This window comes from Somniosus microcephalus, chromosome 25, assembly GCF_052327205.1.
Source record: "Somniosus microcephalus isolate GS21.2 chromosome 25, FLI_Smic_1.0, whole genome shotgun sequence".
Taxonomy (NCBI): domain Eukaryota; kingdom Metazoa; phylum Chordata; class Chondrichthyes; order Squaliformes; family Somniosidae; genus Somniosus; species Somniosus microcephalus.
The window spans coordinates 32,515,818-32,539,777 of NC_141011.1; the positions used below are offsets into that span (position 1 = coordinate 32,515,818).

A 23,960-nucleotide genomic window follows, 5' to 3' on the forward strand; every position below is an offset into this window, starting at 1 on the left:
CTTCACAGTTGTCTGCATTAAATTTTATCTGCCATTTGTCTGCCCATTTCACCAGTATGTCTATGTCCTCATGAAGTCTGTTACTATCCTCCTCATTTTTTACTACATTTCCAAGTTTTGTGTCATCTGCAAACTTTGAAATTATGCCCTGGATACCCAATTCCAGGTCATTAATATATATCAAAAAGAGCAGTGGTCCTAGTAACCCCTGAGGAACACCACTGTATACTTCCCTCCAGTCTGAAAATATGTAGGAAATTAAAAACATGACATAACTTACCATGTTACTAATTCCAATCTTTCAATGTTGGGCATTACCATAAGAACTATCTGACATGTTCACAGAATATTGCTCTTGACAACATGCCTGACTCGTAATAATTCATCTGGGGTCAGGCAATGCCAATGACTTAAGAAAGCTCCTCACAGGATGGCAGCCATCAGATTTGCTGAGAAATGGTAGCATTTGCTGCCTTTTACAGTGTAATTTCACTACCTTTTCCCGATACACCACTGCTCGAGAGCAAATTGAATGGCCAGCTCCAAAGCAAGCACCTGATTTAATTTATAAGCAACGTCCAATGCCGTCCATTCAACCCATAAGAGCAATTTGGTGCCCGCTGATTTTTTTTAATACACATTTTCAAAAATATAATACAGCCGCAGAAACAAAATCGATGCAAAATAAATCTCAGAATGTTGGAGTGCAAGGACAAGCGTAATCCAACTAACCGCATCAGACAAACTGGAGCGATTGTAACCAGACACCAGAAAGTGCACACATGGGAGATTTTATTTTTCCCACCCAACGTCATGATTGCTTGATAATAGAAAGCTGCAATGTCTGCAAACACGAGGTAAATTAAGCATCCACTTTATTGCGACCTTTTGCAGTTTAATTCCATACAGCTGTTAATTGAGAATAAATTCACAATTTTGCAACTTTAATATACCTTTATGGGATCCCACGAGGCTGACAAATCAGTAAAGCAAGTCAGTGTCCCATTCACACTTTCACAATCCACATTTGCAGAAAATGCTGGAATTATAAATAAAATGGCTAACACCAAGTTAATACATAAAAAAAACTCCATGTAAGTTACCATTTGTACATCGCCACATGGTGGCGGCAGCCGCTAGTATTAGTGTTATTTTGCCAGTTCAGTTCTTGCACTGCAGCCAATTGGAGCTCTTGTTCCTCTGTCTATACAAATATCCAAAGAGAAATTAAACTGAAATGTTAGCATCTTTAAGAAGAAAACAGCATTCTGAGATTATTTTTGTTGCATCTAATCCCCTTCCACATTAACTCCTACAAACAAGCTCTGAACAGCCTTCGGAGAAACAAAGTTCCGCAAAGCAGCCAATTTAATAACCACTACAAAGCCATCCTTGCCATAGGTACCAAGTTTAAACAGAGAAAATATTGGCAACCACTGGAAGCCAGTTGTAGCCACGAAGGAAATTACATCCCGAGTAGGAGAGGGCACAATTTGCAGAAGTCAAAACCATTAAACATGCAACGTTCCCAAGTCTTCTTCCATTAACTGCACAAACCACCACTACCAACTGGAGTGTATGGAGTTTATTTTCAGAGTTTTCTGAAACCAAGAGATTCGTGTAATCAGAATCCTGATCAGCTACCAAATCAACAATCTCTTTGACCCTTCAAATAAGCTTTCCAGCAGGTACATTTAATAACATAACTTCTATTACAATTCTGGGATTTAATGTCATGACAATTGCTTTGAATGACGCTCGTTTAAATAATAATCCTATTACAACTATTTACAATATTAAAGTAAATGCTTTCAAATTGCCAAACTGAACTCCACAGAAAAAAGATAGAAAACAGTCTCATATGGGCCTCAGGCGAGAGACAGAGACACACAACATGCCAGCTGAGCATTCAGTAACTATGGTCAAAGTAGTCAATTTGTTTCTTGACCAACTGTTTTACAGATCTTTGCTGTTCACAGGTAGCTCATTAAATGGTTCATTCTTTAAAGAGACAACTACTGTACAATAATGACAAAGTATGTCAATACTGGAAAGGTAAATGTGACATTCTATCAAAAAAGTCAATTTAGAGTTTCACCAGAACCAACCACAATAGATGAAGCTTTTGACCCTGGCCATGTCTCCAATAGATGAAGGCTTTGACCTTGGCCATCTCTACACTAGATGAAGGCTTTGACCCTGGACTTGTCTACAATAGATGAAGGCTTTGACCCTGGACTTGTCTACAATAGATGAAGCTTTTGACCCTGGCCATGTCTACAATAGATGAAGGCTTTGACCTTGGCCATCTCTACACTAGATGAAGGCTTTGACCCTGGACTTGTCTATAATAGATGAAGGCTTTGACCTTGGCCATCTCTACACTAGATGAAGGCTTTGACCCTGGACTTGGCTATAATAGATGAAGGTTTTGACCCTGGCTGTGTCTACAATAGATGAAGGCTTTGACCCTGGACTTGTCTACAATAGATGAAGGCTTTGACCCTGGACTTGTCTACAATAGATGAAGCTTTTGACCCTGGCCATGTCTACAATAGATGAAGGCTTTGACCTTGGCCATCTCTACACTAGATGAAGGCTTTGACCCTGGACTTGTCTATAATAGATGAAGGCTTTGACCTTGGCCATCTCTACACTAGATGAAGGCTTTGACCCTGGACTTGGCTATAATAGATGAAGCTTTTGACCCTGGCCATGTCTACAATAGATGAAGGCTTTGACCCTGGACTTGGCTATAATAGATGAAGGTTTTGACCCTGGCTGTGTCTACAATAGATGAAGGCTTTGACCCTGGACTTGTCTACAATAGATGAAGCTTTTGACCCTGGCCATGTCTACAATAGATGAAGGCTTTGACCCTGGACTTGTCTACAATAGATGAAGGCTTTGACCCTGGACTTGTCTACAATAGATGAAGGCTTTGACCCTGGCTGTGTCTACAATAGATGAAGGCTTTGACCCTGGACTTGTCTACACTAGATGAAGGCTTTGACCCTGGACTTGTCTACACTAGATGAAGGCTTTGATCCTGGCCGTCTCTACACTAGATGAAGGCTTTGACTCTGGACTTGTCTACACTAGATGAAGGCTTTGACTCTGGACTTGTCTACACTAGATGAAGGCTTTGACCCTGGCCGTCTCTACACTAGATGAAGGCTTTGATCCTGGCCGTCTCTACACTAGATGAAGGCTTTGATCCTGGACTTGTCTACACTAGATGAAGGCTTTGACTCTGGACTTGTCTACAATAGATGAAGGCTTTGATCCTGGACTTGTCTACAATAGATGAAGGCTTTGACCTTGGACTTGTCTACACTATATGAAGGCTTTGACTCTGGACTTGTCCACACTAGATGAAGGCTTTGATCCTGGCCGTCTCTACACTAGATGAAGGCTTTGATCCTGGCCGTCTCTACACTAGATGAAGGCTTTGATCCTGGCCGTCTCTACACTAGATGAAGGCTTTGACTCTGGACTTGTCGACACTAGATGAAGGCTTTGACCCTGGCCATCTCTACACTAGATGAAGGGTTTGACCCTGGACTTGTCCACAAGAGATGAAGGCTTTGACCCTGGCCATCTCTACACTAGATGAAGGCTTTGACTCTGGACTTGTCTACACTAGATGAAGGCTTTGACCCTGGCCATCTCTACACTAGATGAAGGCTTTGACCCTGGACTTGTCTACACTAGATGAAGGCTTTGACCCTGGCCATCTCTACACTAGATGAAGGCTTTGACCCTGGCCATCTCTACACTAGATGAAGGCTTTGACCCTGGCCGTCTCTACACTAGATGAAGGTTTTGACCCTGGCCATCTCTACACTAGATGATGGCTTTGACCCTGGACTTGTCCACAAGAGATGAAGGCTTTGGAAAACTGCCATCCAAGTGGTTAGGTTGATTTTTTAATGATCACAAAAAGTAAAAAATGCCACCAAGGTACAAGTGGAGGAAAACAAATATTTCCAAATTATTCCATCTATATACTGAAATGGTTTAAAGACATAAAAAAGCGGTTGAGGGTTAAAGTAACTTATTTACTCTCATTAAAGCTGCCCAATTTTTAAAATCTAAATTAAAAAAAGATAGATTACTTGGATACACCAATATTTAGTATGGGGCTAAAGGAGGAAGTACTTTGCTCTCCTGGGTTGAAAAGTGACACCCATTCTTGATGGAAGCATCAATACGACACTAATCCTTGAAGAATCCAGATACTACTCCATTTACTTACAGAAATACCAGTATCTAAAGGCTGTAAAATCTGTAGTGTGAAACAGCCTTTCTTCAGGTCTCTTCAGTTATACCCCATTCAATTCAAGCATCAAATGTAAATACTTCCACAACAGAATGGATAAATTATAGATTTATTAATTCTAGCTACCATTACACTTAATACAAGGAACAGGCTTGTTGGGCTGAATGACCGTTTCATGTTTTTATAATTTGGTGGTTGCCGAGGTGAGGCATGTAAATGCTATTAAAACTGTTTTTCCATTGTTTGCCCAGCATTGGTATCACCCCCAGGTCAGGTGCAGAACAAGTTAGATGCAGAGTAAAGCTCTTTCAACTGTTCCACAGCAATTCTCCCTTTACCCTGCCTCAACAATGTGTCACAGGTTCCCCCCAACTTCACCAGACCACCACCTGCTGCGTCAGTGCCACATTTCCATTTTTATTTTTTACCACTATTTATTATGGCCTGAGATTGTCAATCATGGCATTTGAAGCCAGATTATACAGGTGACAGGACAATATTTTAAACTGACTATACCACTCAGTCCTACACTACTAATGTATATTGTTATTAAAATGTGGATTTTGGAAAAAGAATGGAGCTCTTTAGCTATTTGAAAGATGGGACCATATCAAGCAATAATTGGCTTCAGGGATTGCTCTCCTGCTCAGATTACTCCCTCTTTAATTGCGTTAGTCAGCATACAGGAAACTGTGTGTTATCCGGAGGCTAAATGTCCGGCAAGCTCGAGCCACCGGCAAAAATCAGGAGCCGTTTTGTTAGCTTTTTTTTCTTCTCGTGGCTTTTTTTTCAACAGTCAGGCTCTGCAAAGTCTCTCTGAAGCTGTTGCTAAGCGACAGACGCTTCCAAGGTACGGCCGACTGTTTAGAAGCTACAGTGTTTGTTGCCAGATACGGAGCTGAAAAGCTCCGTATGCTTCAACATTAACGCTGGTTTGTCCGGCAGTTTTGAGAGAACGGCAACAGCTCGGTCCCGTCGGTGCCAGATAGCACAAAGTTTCCTGTACATAGTTTTAGACAGGAAAGTCTTTGAATATGTACAAAAATAGAATCTTCATTCCCAGAACTTCGCCCAATCACTGAAATGGTCTTCCTATTACCATATGCTGATAAAAGTCTTAAGCGACTTAATTGAGGCAGATGGGACAGTCCCACAAAAACGAAGGCAAAAATAAATCAGAGACCCAGTTATCCAAGTTGCTGAAATAAACCTACCAAACACCAGCTCAAAATTAGCAGGGGTGAGGCCTGATAGGTCGCCTGCTAACTTGATTTGTTAAAGAATGAGAAAATATATATAAAATTCAAATGGGGGGGGTTCACTTAAAATCAAATTCACTCTTCCATTTTGTAAGTTAAGGACAGCAGCTTTTTTGGCAACATTCCCAAGTCGGTGTTACTGATGACTACATCCTCTGCACCGTGGTCAGATTCCAGCACTGGCAATGTGTAAGCCCCCTCATTTTAATACGAACACATCCCAGGTAGAGTGATACAGTCTCAAGCAACCAAGTTTTCACTTTACAAACTGAAAGAATATGCATGCTAAATTGATAAAGGGAAAAAGATGGCAGTGAACTAACATTCTTCTGTGCCAAACATCACCACTCATGGATGGAATAAAACTGCCGTGACAGGAACATCTGCTGCTTGCGAGACAAAGTCTCAAAGCTCAGGTGTCTGTGGTGTTGCCTGGTTCTGGATCTTTCACATCCAAAGTCCCATCGCTAAAACAATATCCCATATGAAGTTGCTGCTGGTTAGTGGATAATTTATTAGAACATTCTTTTAAAAACTATTGTTATTCATAAATAACACTTCCTTTCAGTCAGGACCTTGAGGTATTTTTTTTTTTGTTTAAAACTGAATTGCAGAAGGGGTCTAGGGATTGCAATGGATGTAAAATGCCAAATTTACAGAACAGAAGCACCAAAGTCATCAATTATTCATCATCACTGGATCATTCACTCCAGTCTGTTCCCATTCTGCACAATTTTAATATAGATTCCAGTTAACTTCTTTTCAGAACCAGACTGTAGAAATGAAGCCAAACAGTTCAGAAAAAGGTAAAATGAAGGTGCTCCTGATTACACAATGGTTGTCCTGAATTTATTTTTGTGGGAGTAAGGGTTAAAAAATTGGATAAAATATAGTTTTCAATCTATAAATTTAATCCAATTCTTCAGACACGATGAGCACCCTACATGGATTCTATAATAACTTATCCCCAAATACAGCACTGTACTTGCTCATAGTCCTGGCAGTATTAAGGTGAAACAATGATTGCGTACAGGTCACAATAATCCATCGGTTTACAGAGAATAAAGACAATAGAGGTTTATGTTAATAACTTTCAGTGCAGAACGTATAGACCATACCAAACAGTTAAAACTGTTTCAGTGATTGCTTATTTAGTGACAGCAGTTTAATCAGATTCAAATTGTTTACATTAAAGACCTGTAGAAACCCAGAATGGCCAGTGCTGATCCCATCTATCAAATAACATGAACATACTTAGTAAATAAACCACTCCTTTAACCCAATCTATAATTATTTAACAGCTACCACATGCATTTCAAAAGATACTTCAGCTACTCTTTCAGAAATGCTGTGGAGTTCGTCTCCCCCAGGGAGGTGAAGGCTCTTGATGTGTAAGGCAAGCCACTTGCATAGTAGTTAACATCATGGTGGGTTTCTGCACCAGTTGGAAGTCCTCAATGTTTTTCCAATTCTTTCTGATGGTACTGTTCTGTACAACCATACAAATGTACAGCACCAATGTTCAGGGCTTCACTATATGTACATGAACAGAGCCCTTTGCACCCTAGCAAAAATAGGGTTAAAAGGTAATTGCTGTAGGTACAGGCAGGTTGTGTCCATTTCACATGTATCCATTCATCAGCTCACAGAACCATCACCTTCCCCATCTCGCTCAAATTCATCAGTGATTTCGTCTGTGTTCCCTGAGTCACTGCTTGCTGCGGAACTGAATGACGGGGATTTTCTGTTCGGTGGGGGTGGGGGGAAAAAAGAGAAAGAAGGAATAATCTCAAATTAAATGTGAAAAGTCGATTAGACATAAAATCAGGCACTAATGAGATCATAGAATCTTACAGCAAAGGAGGGGGCCATTTGGCCCATGATGCCTGTGCCGGCTCTTTGAAAGAGCTATCCAATTCGGCCCACTCCCCTGCTCTCCGCCCCCCCCCCACCCCCCCAAATAGTGCTGCAAATGTTTCCCCTTCAAGTATTAATCCAATTCCCTTTTGAAAGTTACTATTGAATCTGCTTCCACCCCCTTTTCAGGGAGTGCATTCCATAGCATAACTCACTGTGTAAAACAATTTCTCATCTCCCCTCCAGTTCCTTTGACTTAACCTTAAATCTGTGCCCTCTGGCTCACAACCCTTCTGGCACTGGAAACAGCTTCTCCCCATTTACTCTATCGAAACCCCTCATAATTTTGAACACCTTTTGAATCACCCCTTATCCTTCTCTGCTCTAAGGAGAACAATCCTAGCTTCTCTAATCTGTTCACTGATCCTTGGGAGTTCCTTTAAATTTTTTTGTACAAATCATAAAAGTTGGTGCTTTGCTCCAATGCACTTTGCCATGGAATGCAAAAAGCTGCAGGATTGTGCCTATAGTTCCTTACACAAGTTCCTGCACTTGGTCCTTTTGTCAGGAAGCGATGCTGAATACAGGACAGGCCACCTGGGCAGCTTTCACCCATCTCCTGGCATGCAGTCACACAAGGCCTCATTACCCACTCATGCAATCAGGGATTCATGTGCAGCATTTTGGGGAATTGGAGAGAAGAGAGAGCAGACAATATTTGAGAGAGAGAAATGTAAGTAGTAACTGAAATAGATATCAAAACCAAGAAGAATACTAAGTCAGTCAATACTATATTCAGTCATAATCTTGCCAGCCCAACATTTCTGGACGGCCACACTCTAAATCTCAGATGATACAGAGAAGGAAAAATCCTTTATATTATTTTGGTAATTTAGCTTGTACTAGTCTATGTAACAATTATTGCACTTTAAAACAAATTCATTGGTTGTGAAGTGCTTTGGGGCCTGCTGAATTTGGATATGGTGCTAGAAAAATGTAAATTCTCGTGTTCTACCTAAACCCAGCTAATGTACAATTACATGATGAAATTATAGCAAGTTGAAAAGCCCTCTGCAGGGAAATTCCCAGACTTCAACTAATGGCCCAGATCTTGCTGGAAAAATAACGGCACGACGCACGCCGTTATTAATGCACAAATCTACAGCAAGTTCAGTGGATTAAGAGATACGGCGTGATTTGCGAATCTCCAGAACTTGCTGGTCGATTTATGCCGCTCCACCATTTGCTTCCCACAAACAGCAACTCAACATCCCAGTTATTTTTAAGAACTTGATGGATTTGCACATTAATTGTCCATTAAACTTGCCATAGAAAGTTAAGTCTGGTATGTTTATCTAGTCTGGTAATAGTAATTGTTAATGCCGTACCAATCAACCTCACTGGCCCAGAATTTGAACAATTTAAACTGTGGAGTCTCATTCCTTCAGGTGGTAAATTGTTGTTAGAGATTTTAAAAAGGTCAAATTTATATTTTTTTCCTTAGTTTTTCTTTGTCTCCTTTTTCTCTTAATCCAATCTTTCTTTCCCTTTCTACTCTTTTTGTACTTGATTGGACTCTAATTCACCCTATTTCCCTCTCAGTTGTTTCTTTCTCAATCCTTAAATCTCATTGGTTAAGGAGATAAACTGTTGGTCCCGCCGTTCACTGAGGTCCCACATGCCCCGCTGCCCTCAGCTTGCATTTCCAGCAAGTTATGGCGCAACGTTTTTTTGCGTTGAAGGGGGCAGAAAAAAGTCTAACTAACGGGGCATGTCATTCCAGCATGATCCGGCCCATTATTAAAAACTTGGGTGGACAATTTTAGAGAAACTATCCAACTCCTGCTGAAACATTCACACCACTGATCCCCACATTAAAAGATCACTTGATGTCAGGTCCAAAAACAGCCAGATCAGACTAGTGTTGTTGGGTTCAGGATACTGCGCACCAGTAAGTGTGTAGCAACACCCTGCACTTACAAAGGTTAAGACAGATTTAAAAATTCCGTGAAGTTTAACATCATGGGTTCTCTTACCTGCCTCCTGATTGTTTAATGAGCCGACGACAGGTTTCCATCTGCACATCGAGGCCACGCTTCATGCTGCACATTTCCATGTATTCATGGAGGTGGCGGTTCATATCACTTTTGGCACTGGTCAACTCCAGCTGAGGCAAAAGAAAGATGCAGTGAGTGAAGTGCAATGAGTGGGGAGGGGGTGAAAGAGGAGGCAACTCGTGCATTGGGCGAGGGGTAGTAGGCAGTGGCGCAGCAAGTGGATGCAGCGCACAAGATTACATTAGTAAAATATTTAACATTTATTGATTAGGCGATGTCTAATGTACACCAAAAGAATCGCACCTCTATTTGGTCAATGGTTTCCTGATACTCCTTTTCTCTAGTTTTGAAGAGTGATTCAGTTTCTTTGATCACAGTTTCCAGTGTTTCATCCTTTGAGTAAAACATTAATACATTTTAAACACTCTTCACCAATATCTATAAATAATTACAAGAAAAATCCCCTATTGGATCACAAATACACATACTCTGTACCCAAATGCTCAAGACCAGACTAGATAAACATATCAAATCACCCTTCAAAAAGTTTGAGATCAGCATGAGCAATGAACAACGACATTATTGAACCATTTCTGCAGAGAAAACACTTCTTTCAGGCTGAGAGACATGATTGGGTGGTTGTTGCTATTAATTGTGCATGTTCTCTATACGTAACTGAGATTTAGTGTTGAGACCTGAAAGTGACACGAGTTCCTTTGGGATCAAATATTTCCTCTCTCCATCCACAACCTGCCCCTAATTCTACCAACTCTGTCCAGAGATATCTGGGCCACTGGGGAGGTACATTCTGTACTATGACCTAATCTAGGGCAGAAAACACCACTGAAGATGGAATTAAATTATCCATAACTGGCAGTGCTATGCCACTCAGATATAGCTATCATGGGGGTACAAGCTAGTACTTACTGCAATCTCCATACAATGTGCCATCCAGGTGGACTGGAGGGACAGGAAAAGAAAACAGAAGAGGGGTAAACGAGGCCAGATTATTCAGCCCACTCTCTAATGGTCACTAACACAGAACCTCCGGCAGATAGGAAGAGCAGGTCACCCGCTGCCTTGTCAGCTGAGAAACGGCAAATAGCGACATCGCATATGATGCAAGGAGTCAAAAGAACAAACGAATTACATGACTTGCTCACAGGCGAATTGTACATTTGAATTTTCAAACTTATTGTCCTAAAATATTTCATCTGGGGTTAAAGAGGTCACTTCAACATGTTAGGGCAAGGAGAGCAGTACTGGACTCCCTCGGCTTTCTATATTTTAGAGGGACACAAACTACTTATTTTTAAATCTACAAAGGTTTCAATGAGGTCTCAAGCATGAGGAAACATTACCCTCTGTTCAATCAGAATCTCTGGGTCAGCCAATTCACTCAGGGCAAAGGCTTCACTAATGAATAACACCCTAATGCAATGTGGAACTGTGGACCAGTCAGAGAGTTTTAGACTATTCATAGTCTGACAGACTCCACCACTTACCCCCTCCCAGTATACATTGAATCATTCACTTGTGAATACGGGTACCTCTGCTGCAGGTTCCACGGTGGCTGTGTACTCGGAGAAATCTTCCCAAAGCAGTAGGGTCTCTTCATTTTCTTCCCAGCTCAAACTGTCACAGTCGTCCTCAAAGTCAAATGTCTCTCGCCTGGAGAGAAACATACAAAATATTAATTCCAGATGTGCATACAGGTTAAAGCAGGTCGTGTTCCACATGTTCGTTCTCTCCCAATATCATCAAGGAATCAACACGAGGAGGGAACAATATGCAAAGTAGAAGACAACATTTGGGATCTAGTGGCCGTAACGTTCTGACATTCAGGGTTGACATGAGGGTAGAAAACAAAAGGAAGACAACTAAAAAAGCTAAATTTGAAACAAGCTGATTTTAAGGGTGAGAGAATGCACGGCAATGGTAAAAAGGGAAGAGATACCGGAAAGAAAGATGTGGAATAGTTTTTAAGTTGCAATAATCAGAGGACACAAAATGTGCCCTGTACCTCCCCAACAAAGTCCAAGTCATTAATGTGCACTGAATACTGAATCTTGAGGAACTCCACTGTATACCTCCCTCCAGTTCAAAAAACAGCTATTTACCATAACTCGGTTTTCTATCCCTTAGCCAATTTTGTATCCATGCTGCTATTGCCGCTTTTCATCCCAAGGCTTCAATTTTGCTGACCAGCCTAATATGTGGTACTTTATCAAATGCTTTTAGAAAATTCATATACACATCATCAATGGCACTGCCCTCTTCCACCCTCTCGGTTACCTCATCAAAAAACACAATCAAGTTAGTCAATCCCAAGTTTTCTGCCCCATTGTTCCCAATTTACTCACCAGTAAAATAACGTTTCACTATTTAACCTCTCAATCCATTTCAAGATTGAACTCTTCCATTAGAACCCCCTTAATCTTATCTGTTCTAACATAGTTCTAGTTCTTGTCCAAGTCTCCCACCACTGCTATATCCTATCACTAATGTCATTCTAATGAATCTACTTTGCACCTTTTCCATGGCTCCAACATCCTTTCAATAATGGAGATCCAAAACTACGTTCAGTACTCTGCTTTAGCAGAAGACATGGCCTGTCTCTGTGCTGTAAATTTTATGCAAGACTGCTACAGATTCATCATCAAGTCCCTGCTTATAAACCCCAGGATTTCATTTGCCCTCTTTAAAAGGAATGACTGAAGGTGGGAAAAGCCATAAAGTCTGCGTTTGTACAATTTTTGATCACTGTTCCTTCACACCAGAGAACATTGATATATTATAGGCAGCGTAAAAGTAAATACTGGTAGAAAAAAAAAATGGTTTCTTTCTTCCTTTTCACATAAATTGTCACAAACAAGTCTGCAGTGCCAGATGTGAAAAGCTTCTTTCCCACCCACTGTACACGTTTAGTTTAAAATCCCATATTGTTAACTTGAGATTATCCAGCCAAGCTCAGAAGCAAACCATGTGGGGGAATGAGAACAAAGCCAATGTGCTCACACTGTGTACTGCATGCGACCTTCAAAACAAAGTTTTGAAAAACCTCCACTTATACAACACCTCATCACATCTCAGTGATTCACATACAAATTACTGTGAAGTAACATATGGAACTGTTTTTTGCCAGCAGGACGTGTGACTCATCACTACGCTTAAAAGTTTCCACACCAAGCTACAGAAAAATCCACACAAGTGGGGTTTATTTCGTCTGATACTGAATGATAAATGTCCCTACAAGGAGAATGCACAAAGTCCAGACAGCTTAGTCATCTGGACCCCTAAATGTGCAAAGGGCTGCTGTTGGGAGTTTAACCGACTAAAATAACACAGCCCACCAGTACAGCCCACCAGTATGGTTCCTGCTACTTCTTCCTCTGGGACCACCCTACTCATTAGGGTATTGGCATGAAGGGCTATTTGAAGCCACGTTGGAAGAATTTCAGCTTGAAATGCCAGGTCCCATTAATGATCCAGGTTTGCTAGTAAATCAACAGTGTGTACTGTGGACCTGTCTGGTTCTGGTGCTGCATTCCAAAGTCTGGCAGTGGATTGACTCAATTCTAATCTTCCATCGTTAAGCATGCCATCTTGGAACCATCTGAACTTCCAAAGAGACTTTCTCCCCGTCGAGGAAGATAGTCACTAGTTGGTCATTAGAAAACTGACTACCGTGAATTTGAACCCTCACTTGGCAGACAGCAGTCACCAGGAACACACGAGCAGGACGGTGAACAGCACAACGCACCATAAGATGAGAATCTGTTTTAACTACACTCCTGATCACAGTTTAAACACACCCCAGCAAACGGTGATTGGATCAGTAGCTGGTGCAGAGCTTCAGCACCAGGCACTTGCCTAAGTAGGCAAAGGTAACAACAATTTTGTGCACAGCAAGATCCCACAAACAGAAATGAGATGGACAATAAATCTGTTTTTGGTGGTAGGTGGTCCAGACGCTATAATTCTCTGCTGTTCTAATGAATGGTGCCATGGAATCTTTAACGTCTACCCAAACAGGCAGACAGCCTCAGATTAAAGCCTTTCTGAGGGAGGGCACCCCTGACAGAAAGTACTGCAATGAAACGTCAGCCTAGTGTATATGTTCAAGTCGTGGAGCAAGCGTGAACTCGCAGCCTTCTGATTCAGAGGGGAGTGCTAACAATGCAGGTTTTTTCTTTCTATAGCTGTCCACTAAACAATGCCCACAACACGATTTTTTTCTTCCTTCCCTCATTTGAACATGTGCCTCACCTGTTTATGCTTTTTCCCTCAAGACTGGAATTAATTTACGGAGTAGGAAACGGCAGATATCAATCTTCTTCCCTTCTCTAAAAGCACAGCACATAGAAGCACCCTCAGACCTCCATGTTGCAGCACTAGTCACATTTAGGAAAGAACCGCAAAGAGCAGAGCACAAAAATGCATTCTTGCATTGAGAGAATAACCATTATCCTCCTTTCTCCTCTAGTGCATCCACCTACACATCCTGCCCCCAACAATATCCAAAATTAAAAACCTCAATGGAACTAATTGAACTCATTGTATAGCTTTAATAAAGTAACCACAAAGGATGCTCTTCCACCCCACCTTCCTCAAGTTAATGACATATTAACAGCAAAACCACTGTTATTAGTTACCGAAGGCAAACTGTAATTTTATGCAATGTGCATTAATTGACCAGAGGAACCTTTACTTACAGCTGATTGAGCATTCGCTTCATTTCATCAGTTATATTAAGGGATGTGCTGACGTCATCCCCATCAGTTTCCGAGCTCTCGTCATCGCAGACTGGCTTTTTCTCTTTCTTTTTGCTGACAGTTGTCACCTTAATAAGTTAAAGAGCAGGAGGAAGTTAAAGAGCAGGATCCAAGTGCCACATGCTGGTGAGTATAGGAGCAACAAAATAAGGCAGGTTAACACATAGCTGAAGAAATGGTGCACGAGGAAGGGCTTCAGATTCCTGGAACATTGGGACCAGCTCTGGGGAATGAGGGACCTGTACAAGATGGGCGTGTTGCAGCTCAACAGGGCTGGGACTAATGTCCTCGCGGGGAGTTGACTAGTGCTGTGGAGGAGAGTTTAACCTAATTTCATAAAACTTATTAAAAAGAAATGGATAATTATTTGAAAAATATTTTTTTTTTAAATAAAGGGTACAGGGAAAGGGCAGGTGACTGAACTATGCGATAACTCTCAATGCAATGGCTCAAATGGTTTTATATTTCTACGATTAATGGATCTGGAAAGCTCTAAACCTGAAACATTCTTGAGGTAATTAAATCAGTTTCTGTTTAATATTTTAAAAATTATTTGCCAACACATTGGAATCATTCTATTTTTCATTTAAATATATCTGACAAAGGTATTTCTACTGATTAACTTGCCAATTAATAGTTGAACTCCAAACAGAATTTAATATTACAAAGGTAGAATTTGTAAAACAGGTGACCAGGCTTCAGCCAACATCGCTCTGCAGACCTTTTCCTGCAATAAATGATTCCCGTGCAGACTGTCCAGGTGAAATTGGGAACTCAACCCATGGAGAGCTAGTCTTTATACTACATCTTAAATCACTCCATGGCACAGAATATGTTCATTTACTGGCCATCAATATCAGAAGCCTTTATTCTCATGCACATTAACTGAATCCCAACTGCTGTTTTCTTTCACCTGGAACATTTTGCTCATGTCCTCAGAGTTTCGCTGCTGTGCTACATCACAGAGTTTGGCAGTGATGTCGATCCTCCGGCAGATATCCATATCCACCTTCATAGCCTTCTCTTGAATCTTGGTATCCAAATCGGACATTTGCTGAAATGGCACAGAAAGTAATTTTATCATAGGTTTTATGAACTATGTTGTTGGATCAGGTGGTGTAAATGAAACTCTCAAATTTGATTAATTGCTCCAGTCAAAGCCAGCTCATCAATGCAAACGACACCTGTATAAGACAACTTCAAACTGTTAAAAAAAAACTTCACTCATTTCATTGCGGTATAGCAATTGCACAGCAACTACCCTGGCAGCTTTGTTTCTGCTGTTCGCAGCATGCACTTTTGATTTTTAAATATAAATATGGCTTCATACCCAACCATTTTGTCGGAACATGGACCACACACAAACAACTGTCCCTCTAAAGCCAAACAGACGTCAATAACTTGCATTTATATAGCACTTTAACTTAGTAAAACATTCCAAGGTGCGTAACATGCAATCAATTCCATAAGAATTTTATGAAATAGATGTTCCAGTTTTCCAATATTATTTGAAGGCAGATTTAATGATTACACTGACAGATGATCATAACATGTCAATACATGGAAGGAACATAGTACGTACAACTAATCTTAATTATCCATGCTCCCATTATCTCCATTCTCACTTGAGAATTTTTATAGGATTTGGGAGAACAGCATAGAGCTTGACAAAGCAGGTCTATCTGTTTAGCTTCAGTCGAAGGTGGCGTGCTCAATAGTGCACAGGCTAGCACGAGTGAAACAATAGTGTTAAAGGGCTTCTAAACAGAAATGTGTGCTACGTTCCCTGCAAGATTAAGAGGTGAGCTGCCATTTCAGTCCTAATGCTGTGGTTAGCAGCTGGTACAGTAACCACCCGATGTTACATTAAATATATGCCCCATTCATCAGCACTTCAAACACTGGGTTCGTTTAAAGTATCTGCTGTTAAATCAGCTGCCAACGTCCTCTCCGATATTGGGACTCGAGCAGTGGCACACACGTTTTAATCTTGCAGGACAAGGAGTGAAGGTAATTTTGTACTCCTTTAACAAACAATTGATTAGCAGCTCTTCAACTACGGCTCATTAGTAATATTAAATAAAACTATTGTTTTACCAGTCTGCTAATCTGTACACACTGCTGGTGTGAAACAATCGTTGCAGCAAGATCAGGACACAGGTCAGCAGAGGCACTTCTCAGTCAGCTGTAGTAATCAAAATGGGTAAAGGCAACCGTGTTGAAATTCCACTATATTCTTGAGCGGACAAAAGATTTGAAAAGATAAAATGCACAAAGAATTGTAAGAGAGATCAAAGCCCAGTGGCAGCATTTGAGAGATTGGAGAAAGTTCCAGAATCAGTAAGAGAGGTGCGTGGATCAGCTGTTTCTTTTCAAATCTTCTGCCAGCTCAAGAATAGAAATTACAACACAGGAGACAGTAGAGTTATTTTTCAAATCCTTTTCCAATTCTGGTTAGTTACTCCAGCTCACCATCAGCATCCTCTGTAAAAGTGAAATACTTAAGAATCACTGCCACACTCGTACAAGATGACCAAGTGGTACGGCCCCTTCTTTGACTATTGTATTATTTATATCCTTTTATAAAGTTCTTGTTAGTTCCCTTTATGTTGACACAGTTTTATTTCATATTCCCAGTCTTCCTAATCTCCCTTTCGGGTTCCCTTCTTTGCTTTTTATATTTGTTTTCTTTTGATCTAACTGAATGGCGAAATAGGCTAGAGAGGCTGAATGGCCTCCACCTGTTCCTATGTTATTAAACTCTCCAATCTGTCCTAAGATGCTGGACATGGACAGGTTAGTGGCAAATACAATGTGCTGTATTTTCCGATCGGAGGCTTCCCGTGTGTGGAGGCCGCCGATCTGGAAAAAGTCTACGGACTTACCTGAGGGCTCTCGAGGTCTGGACACTTCCGCTCCTGGGCCTCTCCAACTCAAAATGTGCAGGAACTACATATCCCAGAGGCGCATGTGGTTCGCAAGCATCCCTGGGATCATGTGGGCCATGGGGAACCAATCAAAGAAGGGAATCTCCCTTCATACACTTGACAGATAGACCTGTCAAATATATGAATGGAGATCACCCCAAAAACCACAGTAAAACATTAAATAAATATATATATTTTTTAAATCACATTTTTAAAATTAGTTGACATTACAATAAATTAAATATTTTAAACAAAAATTTAATTAAAAAAAACAATAATTTTTTTATTTTTTATAAACAGGGCTAAAAATAAACTTACTTTAAAAAAAAGTATTTTAAAATGATAAATGAGCATTCTTGACAGATCGGAAATGCCGGTTTTCAGTGCATGCGCTTGGCATGCCTGAAACCGGCATTTCCAATCTCCCTACGGGTGTGTACACAACGCGTACACACCCGTAAGGTTCGGAATATACGGCCCAATGTCACGTAGTAGTGAATGTGAAGTAGTGCATGTGTGCATGGTTTTGAGTATTTTATTATAGAAAGGACATTAAAGCCAGAGAGAGCATACAGCATAAATTCACCAGGTGATACCAGGGATGGAAAACTAGTTATGAGCAGAGACTCGAGACACAGAGGATTTCCACCAGTGTAAGGAAGCTTTAGAGGAGATTTAATGGGGGCTTTTAAAATGATGCCGGGTTAAGATAGGGTGCATAGGGAAAGACTATTACCATAGGTTGAGGAGTCAGTGATAAGGAGTCATCAATCCATTTACTTCTGCACAAGGCTGGATATGCTAACAGTCAAAGTCCGGGACTCAATTCACTTATTATTTGTTGAGAAAGAGGAAACTTGAGAAAATCTCAATTTGCCAGAGACCTTTTTAAAGTAATAGACTGGTATTATAGCAATAGACAACAGTTTACAGCACCCACCTTACTCAGTGAATTATATTTACCTAGCTCACTTGTAATTTTTGTGTTTCAATCCTGTACTCCAGCAATACATCATGAACGGGACTGGGGTGACTGGTCACAGGGACTTAAAATATTAACAGTTTTACGTCCACCCTGTTCACGGTCAGTTATTCTGATACAGCAACATTTTTGGTACACACCTTAACCACACACATGCAACAGCTACATGAGAAACTTGTGTCATGCTGCAACAGGGTCAGTGTCAGGTGGGCCAATACAGTTCTCATGATGTATTCCTTATCTTGGGCATGTCAAACATCATGTGAGGAATTACAAACTCGGAAACCTACATCCTACTTCCCTGGCACTGCCTTGCCATCCCGCCTTTGGTACTAAAGTCAAAATATTTGATTTAAAGAGTCATCAATGCTGTATGTTTTTATTGTAATATACAAAGGGATCAATGCACTCAAATCCTCCAATCTCAACCTTCAAACATTCACCACCTGGCTGTGCAGAACGAAAACTTCCAAATGTACAGACTACCACGCTTTAAGGAATGATATACTTAGTGGACAGTAAAGGTTGAAGCAGCTATATTTACAGTAGGAAGACATGTACACTAGCTAAATAAGGGCAGTTGCACCCAGCGAGATTCCCACTGAAATTTCTGATCTCAGTCCTATTCTAGTTAGAACAATGACTGCATCAACCATCTATACAACATCACCACGATCCAGCTGCTTCATATTTCATTAGCAGTGCCCTGAGAGCAATCATGGTTTCTCCTCTCCATCATACATTATAAGCAGATTAAACGTTCAAACCACTGCTCAATGCAGTCCTTTGAATATGCAGCACTTCTAAAACCAGAGTGTATGCAGATTGCACATTGCTATTAATAAAATGCCCACTCATAACCTGCTGTCTAGTCATCTGTTCTTTTCCTGAACTCCCAGACAAAACCAATCATGAACGTTTATCAGTCATTATGACCAAAGAGTCTCTCGGGTCCATGTTCAGCACCAGTGAACACACTGCAAAAAAACAAATTCATTCCCACGCTTACTATTTGTTGCAACTACTTTTTCAGTGGGCAGAGGGCGGAGAGCGAAGGGAGGAAAGATTTTGACAAATGGTCAAGATCACTGGCCTCCACTTCTGAATTAATTACTGTAGAAAACAAATCCACTTAAACACTGCAATAGCATTTCTGTCCATAAACTAATACAGCTTTTAAGACCATAATGAGGAATGAATCCTTGATTCAAATATTTCTCAAACATAATGAGCCAAATGGACTCCTTCTGTGCTGTAAACTTCTATTTATGTTTTGATCAACCAGGAAACAAAGAAATCTTTCCTTGATGAAAAGCTCTTTCAGTAATCAGAGTTACAAGTGGCTCATTATTTAAGAAACTATTTGACTGCACCTTCAACTGGTGTATATCAAATTGCATTCAAGTGAAAACCCTGCGAAAAGTGGAAACTATTCAGCAAAATCACATGGTCACATTCCAATAGAAATTTTACCAAATATGGTATCAGAATAAACATGTCGCAGCTGCGATAAAAGTCTTGCTGGGTCTGTAGTTAGAACAGTCAAACATAGTAGATAACCATCTGGAGTCTGGACAAGTCAAAACATACTAATGAGAAATCCAGATAACAAAAACAGAATTTTAGCTGAAGTTTTATTTTTGATGTGACGTTATCCTGACACATTAGGTATGTCTCAAGAATATTCTGTCAAACATAATTCTTAAAAATACCCTGTGCTGAACTTTCCCGTTACTGTAGCAGTTCAGAATGTGATTAGCTCAGGCGATCTTCAGCTGGGTCCCTGGCCCAGACCATCTCTCAGCAATGTATACGTTTTCAACTTTGATATGCCCCATCAATGCTTCTGCATCATTAGGACGGAGTGACAAGGCTGTCCCATGAGGATTTCAAACCCAAATTTGTGTTTCTCACAAGCAAAATGATCCCTTGTTACACCCTCCTGGGAAACACGCTGGATATTATTTCCCAGTGATAACATCACAATAGCCTCAAGTTTCAATGTAATTTCAGCCCCACAAATGCAGTTTGTGCTCAGCCCACATTACTGTATATTTTATTAAAAATAAAAAATACACAACAAAGAGCAACAGGTGTCAGCGTTCAGGTGAGTCACATTTCACTCTCAGCACATGACACCAACTGAACTTACAGCCTTATGAAAGACAGAAACTTCCCCATGGGGGAGGGACAAAAAACAGAGGGCTACCCGATTACTAATGCACCAGTTAGTAATCTGTTCAACAGCAGCAGGAACACTTCACCTGTCTCCTCATGCAGGAAAAGGTGTGGCAAAGGGAGGTTTAAAGAGGATCAAAAAAAGTGATAATTCTCAAACATTCAGAAACTGTTGATCACAATTAAAAGTGCGTTGGCAGGACAGATGGAAGCTGAAAATCAGTTCACTCCAGCTAGATAATCAATGACAACAACATGCATTTAGCATAAAAACATCTCCAGGCACTCCACAAAATAAAAATAAATAAAAACAGATACTGAGCCTGGAAGAATGAGCGAGATGATGAAAGTTTAGTTGAAAAGATGGGTTTTAAGAAAGCAGATGAGAGAGAGTTGGGGGGAAGCGTGTTCCAGAGAGCAGGGAGAAGACAGCAAAAGGCTTCATCACCAGTGCTTGAGCTAAGAGAGGGGAATATACACAATATCTGACCCAGTGACCTGGAGCTTGTGGTAGGGGACATAGGCTGGAGAAGACTGTAGAGATGGGAGGGATCTGAGGATGAGGATTTTTAATTTGTGTTGGGGGACAGAAAGCTAACGTAGATCAGTGAGGACAGTGGTAATGGACAAGGTGATGGGAACATAGGAACAAGAGGAGGCCATCGAGCCCCTCGAGCCTGTTTCACCATTCAGTGAGATCATGGCTGATCTGTGATCTAACTCCATATACCCACCTTTGGCCCATATCCCTTAATACCTTTGGTTAACAAAAAGCGATCAATCTCAGATTTAAATTTAACAATTGATCTAGCATCAATTGCCGTTTGCGGAAGAGTTTTCCAAATGTCTATCACCCTTTGTGTGTAGAAGTGTTTCCCAATTTCACTCCTGAAAGGTCACCTGAACGCTGACACCTGTTACTTTTTAGACTCTGCCCCCTAGTCCTAGAATCCCCAACAAGCGGAAATAGTTTCTCTCTCTCTACCCTATCTGTTACCCTTAATATCTTGAAAACTTCGATCAGATCACCCCTTAACCTTCTAAATTCTAGGGAATATAAACCTAATTTGTGTAATTTCTCCTTGTAACTTAACCCTTGAAGTCCGGGTATCATTCTGGTAAAACTGCGCTGCACTCCCTCCAAGGCCAGTATATCCTTCCTAAGGTGTGGTGCCCAGAACTGCTCACAGTGCTCCAGGCGTGGTCTAACCAGGGTTTTGTACAGCTACAGCATAACTTCTACCCCCTTGTATTCTAGTGCTTTAGATATAAAGGCCAGCATTCCATTAGCCTTTTTGATTATTTTCTGTTCCTGTTCATGACATTTTAATGATCTATGTACCTGGCCCCCCAGGGTGAGGAGAATAACTTTTCTTTAAACGCAGTGAGTTATGATGATCTGGAATGCGCTGCCTGAAAGGGTGGTGGAAGCACATTCACTCACAACTTTAAAAGGAAATTAGATAAATATTTGAAGGGGAAAAAATTTGCAGGGCTATAGGGAAAGAGAAGTGGCGTTAAACTAGTTGGATAGCTTTTGTGAAGAGCCGGCACAGGCATGACGGCCCAAATGGCCTCCTCAGTCCTGTGCGATTCTTTTAAAAGCTATTGTGGATTCCACTTCCACCAGTTTACGTTAGGGCATTCCATTTCCTAACAACCTTGAGTAAAAAATAAAAAAAATTGTCCCACTACAGGAAACTTTCGTTTATCCGGAGGTTAAATGTCCGGAAAGCTCTATCCACTGCCAAAATTCAGGAGTCGGTTCAGATTATTTTTTTTTTCTTTTCGTTGCTTTTTTTCTCCAGTCAGGCTCTGCAAGGTCTAGCTGAAGCTGTTGCTTAGCTACAGAGACGCTTGCAGCTGCAGCCGACTGTTTAGAAGCTGTAAGCAACAGGGTTTGTTGCTTCACACGGAGCAGAGAGCTCCGTATGTTTTAACATTGGTTTCTACGGCAGTTTTGATGGGACGGCAACAGCTCGGTCCCGTCAGTGCCGGATACCAGAAAGTTTCCTGTATTTCCCTTTGCTCTTTTGAGGATCTTAAATTTATGCCCTCTGAACAGTGCAAAAGATTTTTTCCTGATTTACCTCATCAAACCCCCTCACAATTTTGAACACCTTCGTCTCTTAACTTTCTTTTTTGTAATGAAAAGACACCTAGTTTCTCTAGTCTCTCTCAAAATTAAAGCACACCATTCCCGATATCAGAGTGAATGTCTTCTGCACCCTTTCCATAGCCTTGACAGCCTCCTAAAGTAGGGTGCCCAAAACTGGACACACTATTCTAATGATTTATATAGGTTTAGCATTACCTTCATGCTTTTGTAAAACCTAGGATCTTGTATGATTTTTTTAAAACTGCTTTAACTTGTCCACTCATTTTTAAAGATGTTGATATCTGCATCCCAAGTATACACTTCCCTATTAAAGTTTTACCATTTAGTGTAGATTTCTATCTCTTTATTCTTCCTCCCAAAATGCATCACCTCACATTTCTTTGTATTAAACTTCTATCTGCCCAGCTCATTAAACTGTCTATGTCCCCCTGAAGTCACTTACGGTCCTCTTCACAGTTAACCAGACTCCCTATTTTTGTGCCACCTGCAAATTTTAATATTGTGCTCCATACCCCTCTGACTCCTGAAGAACATCACTGTTTACATGCCTCAAATCCAAGGGTCAAGGATAAATTCTTGAAAAAATCCTGGAGGCGACAGTGCAAGGAAGGGAACAGAAGCCATTGCTGGAGATATACTGGCTGCGTTTGGACAGGTAGCAATGCAAAGGTGGAGCTGGAAAATGGAGGAGGATCACTATCAACTGTGTCCAAGGCTGCAGAGAGGTTGAGGAGGACAAGGAGGAATAACACCATAGTAACAGAGAGTGTAATCCATGAATTTAGCTAGGGTTGTTTTTAATAGTGTGAATAAGGTTGATTGGAGGGATTCAGAGAGGTGACGCGTTTGAGGACATTAGAGAGGAAAGGGAGGTTACAGGTTGGGTAGCAATTAGAGAGGACAGATGGGTGGAGGGTCGATTTTTTGAGATTAGTATGGCAATAGTGATTTGGAAAGGGGAAGGGATAGTACCATAAATATAAGATATGGGGTCATAAATATAAGATTAGGTGCCATAAATACAAGATAGTCACTAATAAATCCAAAAAGGAATTCAGGAGAAACTTCTTTACTCAGAGTGGTGAGAATATGGAGCTCATTACCACATGGAGTGGTTGAGGCAAATAGTATAGTAACATTTAAGGGGAAGCTACATAAGTACATGAGGGAGAAAAGAATAGAAGGATATATTGATAGGGAGAGATGAAGTAAGATGAGAGGAGGCTCGTATGCAGCGTATTTAAGAACGGAGGGAGAGAGAAAACGGGGAACTACAGACCACTTAGCCTGACATCAATAGTAGAGAAAATGCTGGAATCTATTATTAAGAACGTGGTAACAGGACACTTAGAAAATAATAATAGGATTGGGCCGAATCAACATGGATTTATGAATGGGAAATCGTGTTTGACAAATCTTAGAAATTTTTGAGGTTGTAACTAGCAGAATAGATAAGGGGGAACCAGTGCATGTGGTGTATTTGGATTTTCACAAGGCATTCGATAAGGTGTCACAAGAGGTTAT

General features: G+C 40.8%; 1 protein-coding gene across 2 annotated transcripts in view; it reads right to left on the bottom strand.

Annotated features, from left to right (window-relative positions):
- Positions 1-4,375: 4,375 nt before the first annotated feature.
- Positions 4,376-23,960, bottom strand: part of LOC147100645 (intermediate filament family orphan 2-like) — a 43,061-nt gene continuing 23,476 nt past the window's right edge. For both annotated transcript variants that reach the window (XM_085967116.1, XM_085967115.1), the window contains exons 4-9: positions 15,144-15,284; positions 14,171-14,298; positions 11,006-11,126; positions 9,759-9,848; positions 9,435-9,565; positions 4,376-7,285 (exon numbers count right to left, since the gene is read on the bottom strand). In XM_085967116.1, coding sequence (XP_085823242.1) covers positions 7,180-7,285; positions 9,435-9,565; positions 9,759-9,848; positions 11,006-11,126; positions 14,171-14,298; positions 15,144-15,284 — 717 coding nt within the window. In that variant the 3' untranslated portion in view covers positions 4,376-7,179. The remainder of the gene's footprint in view (positions 7,286-9,434; positions 9,566-9,758; positions 9,849-11,005; positions 11,127-14,170; positions 14,299-15,143; positions 15,285-23,960) is intronic.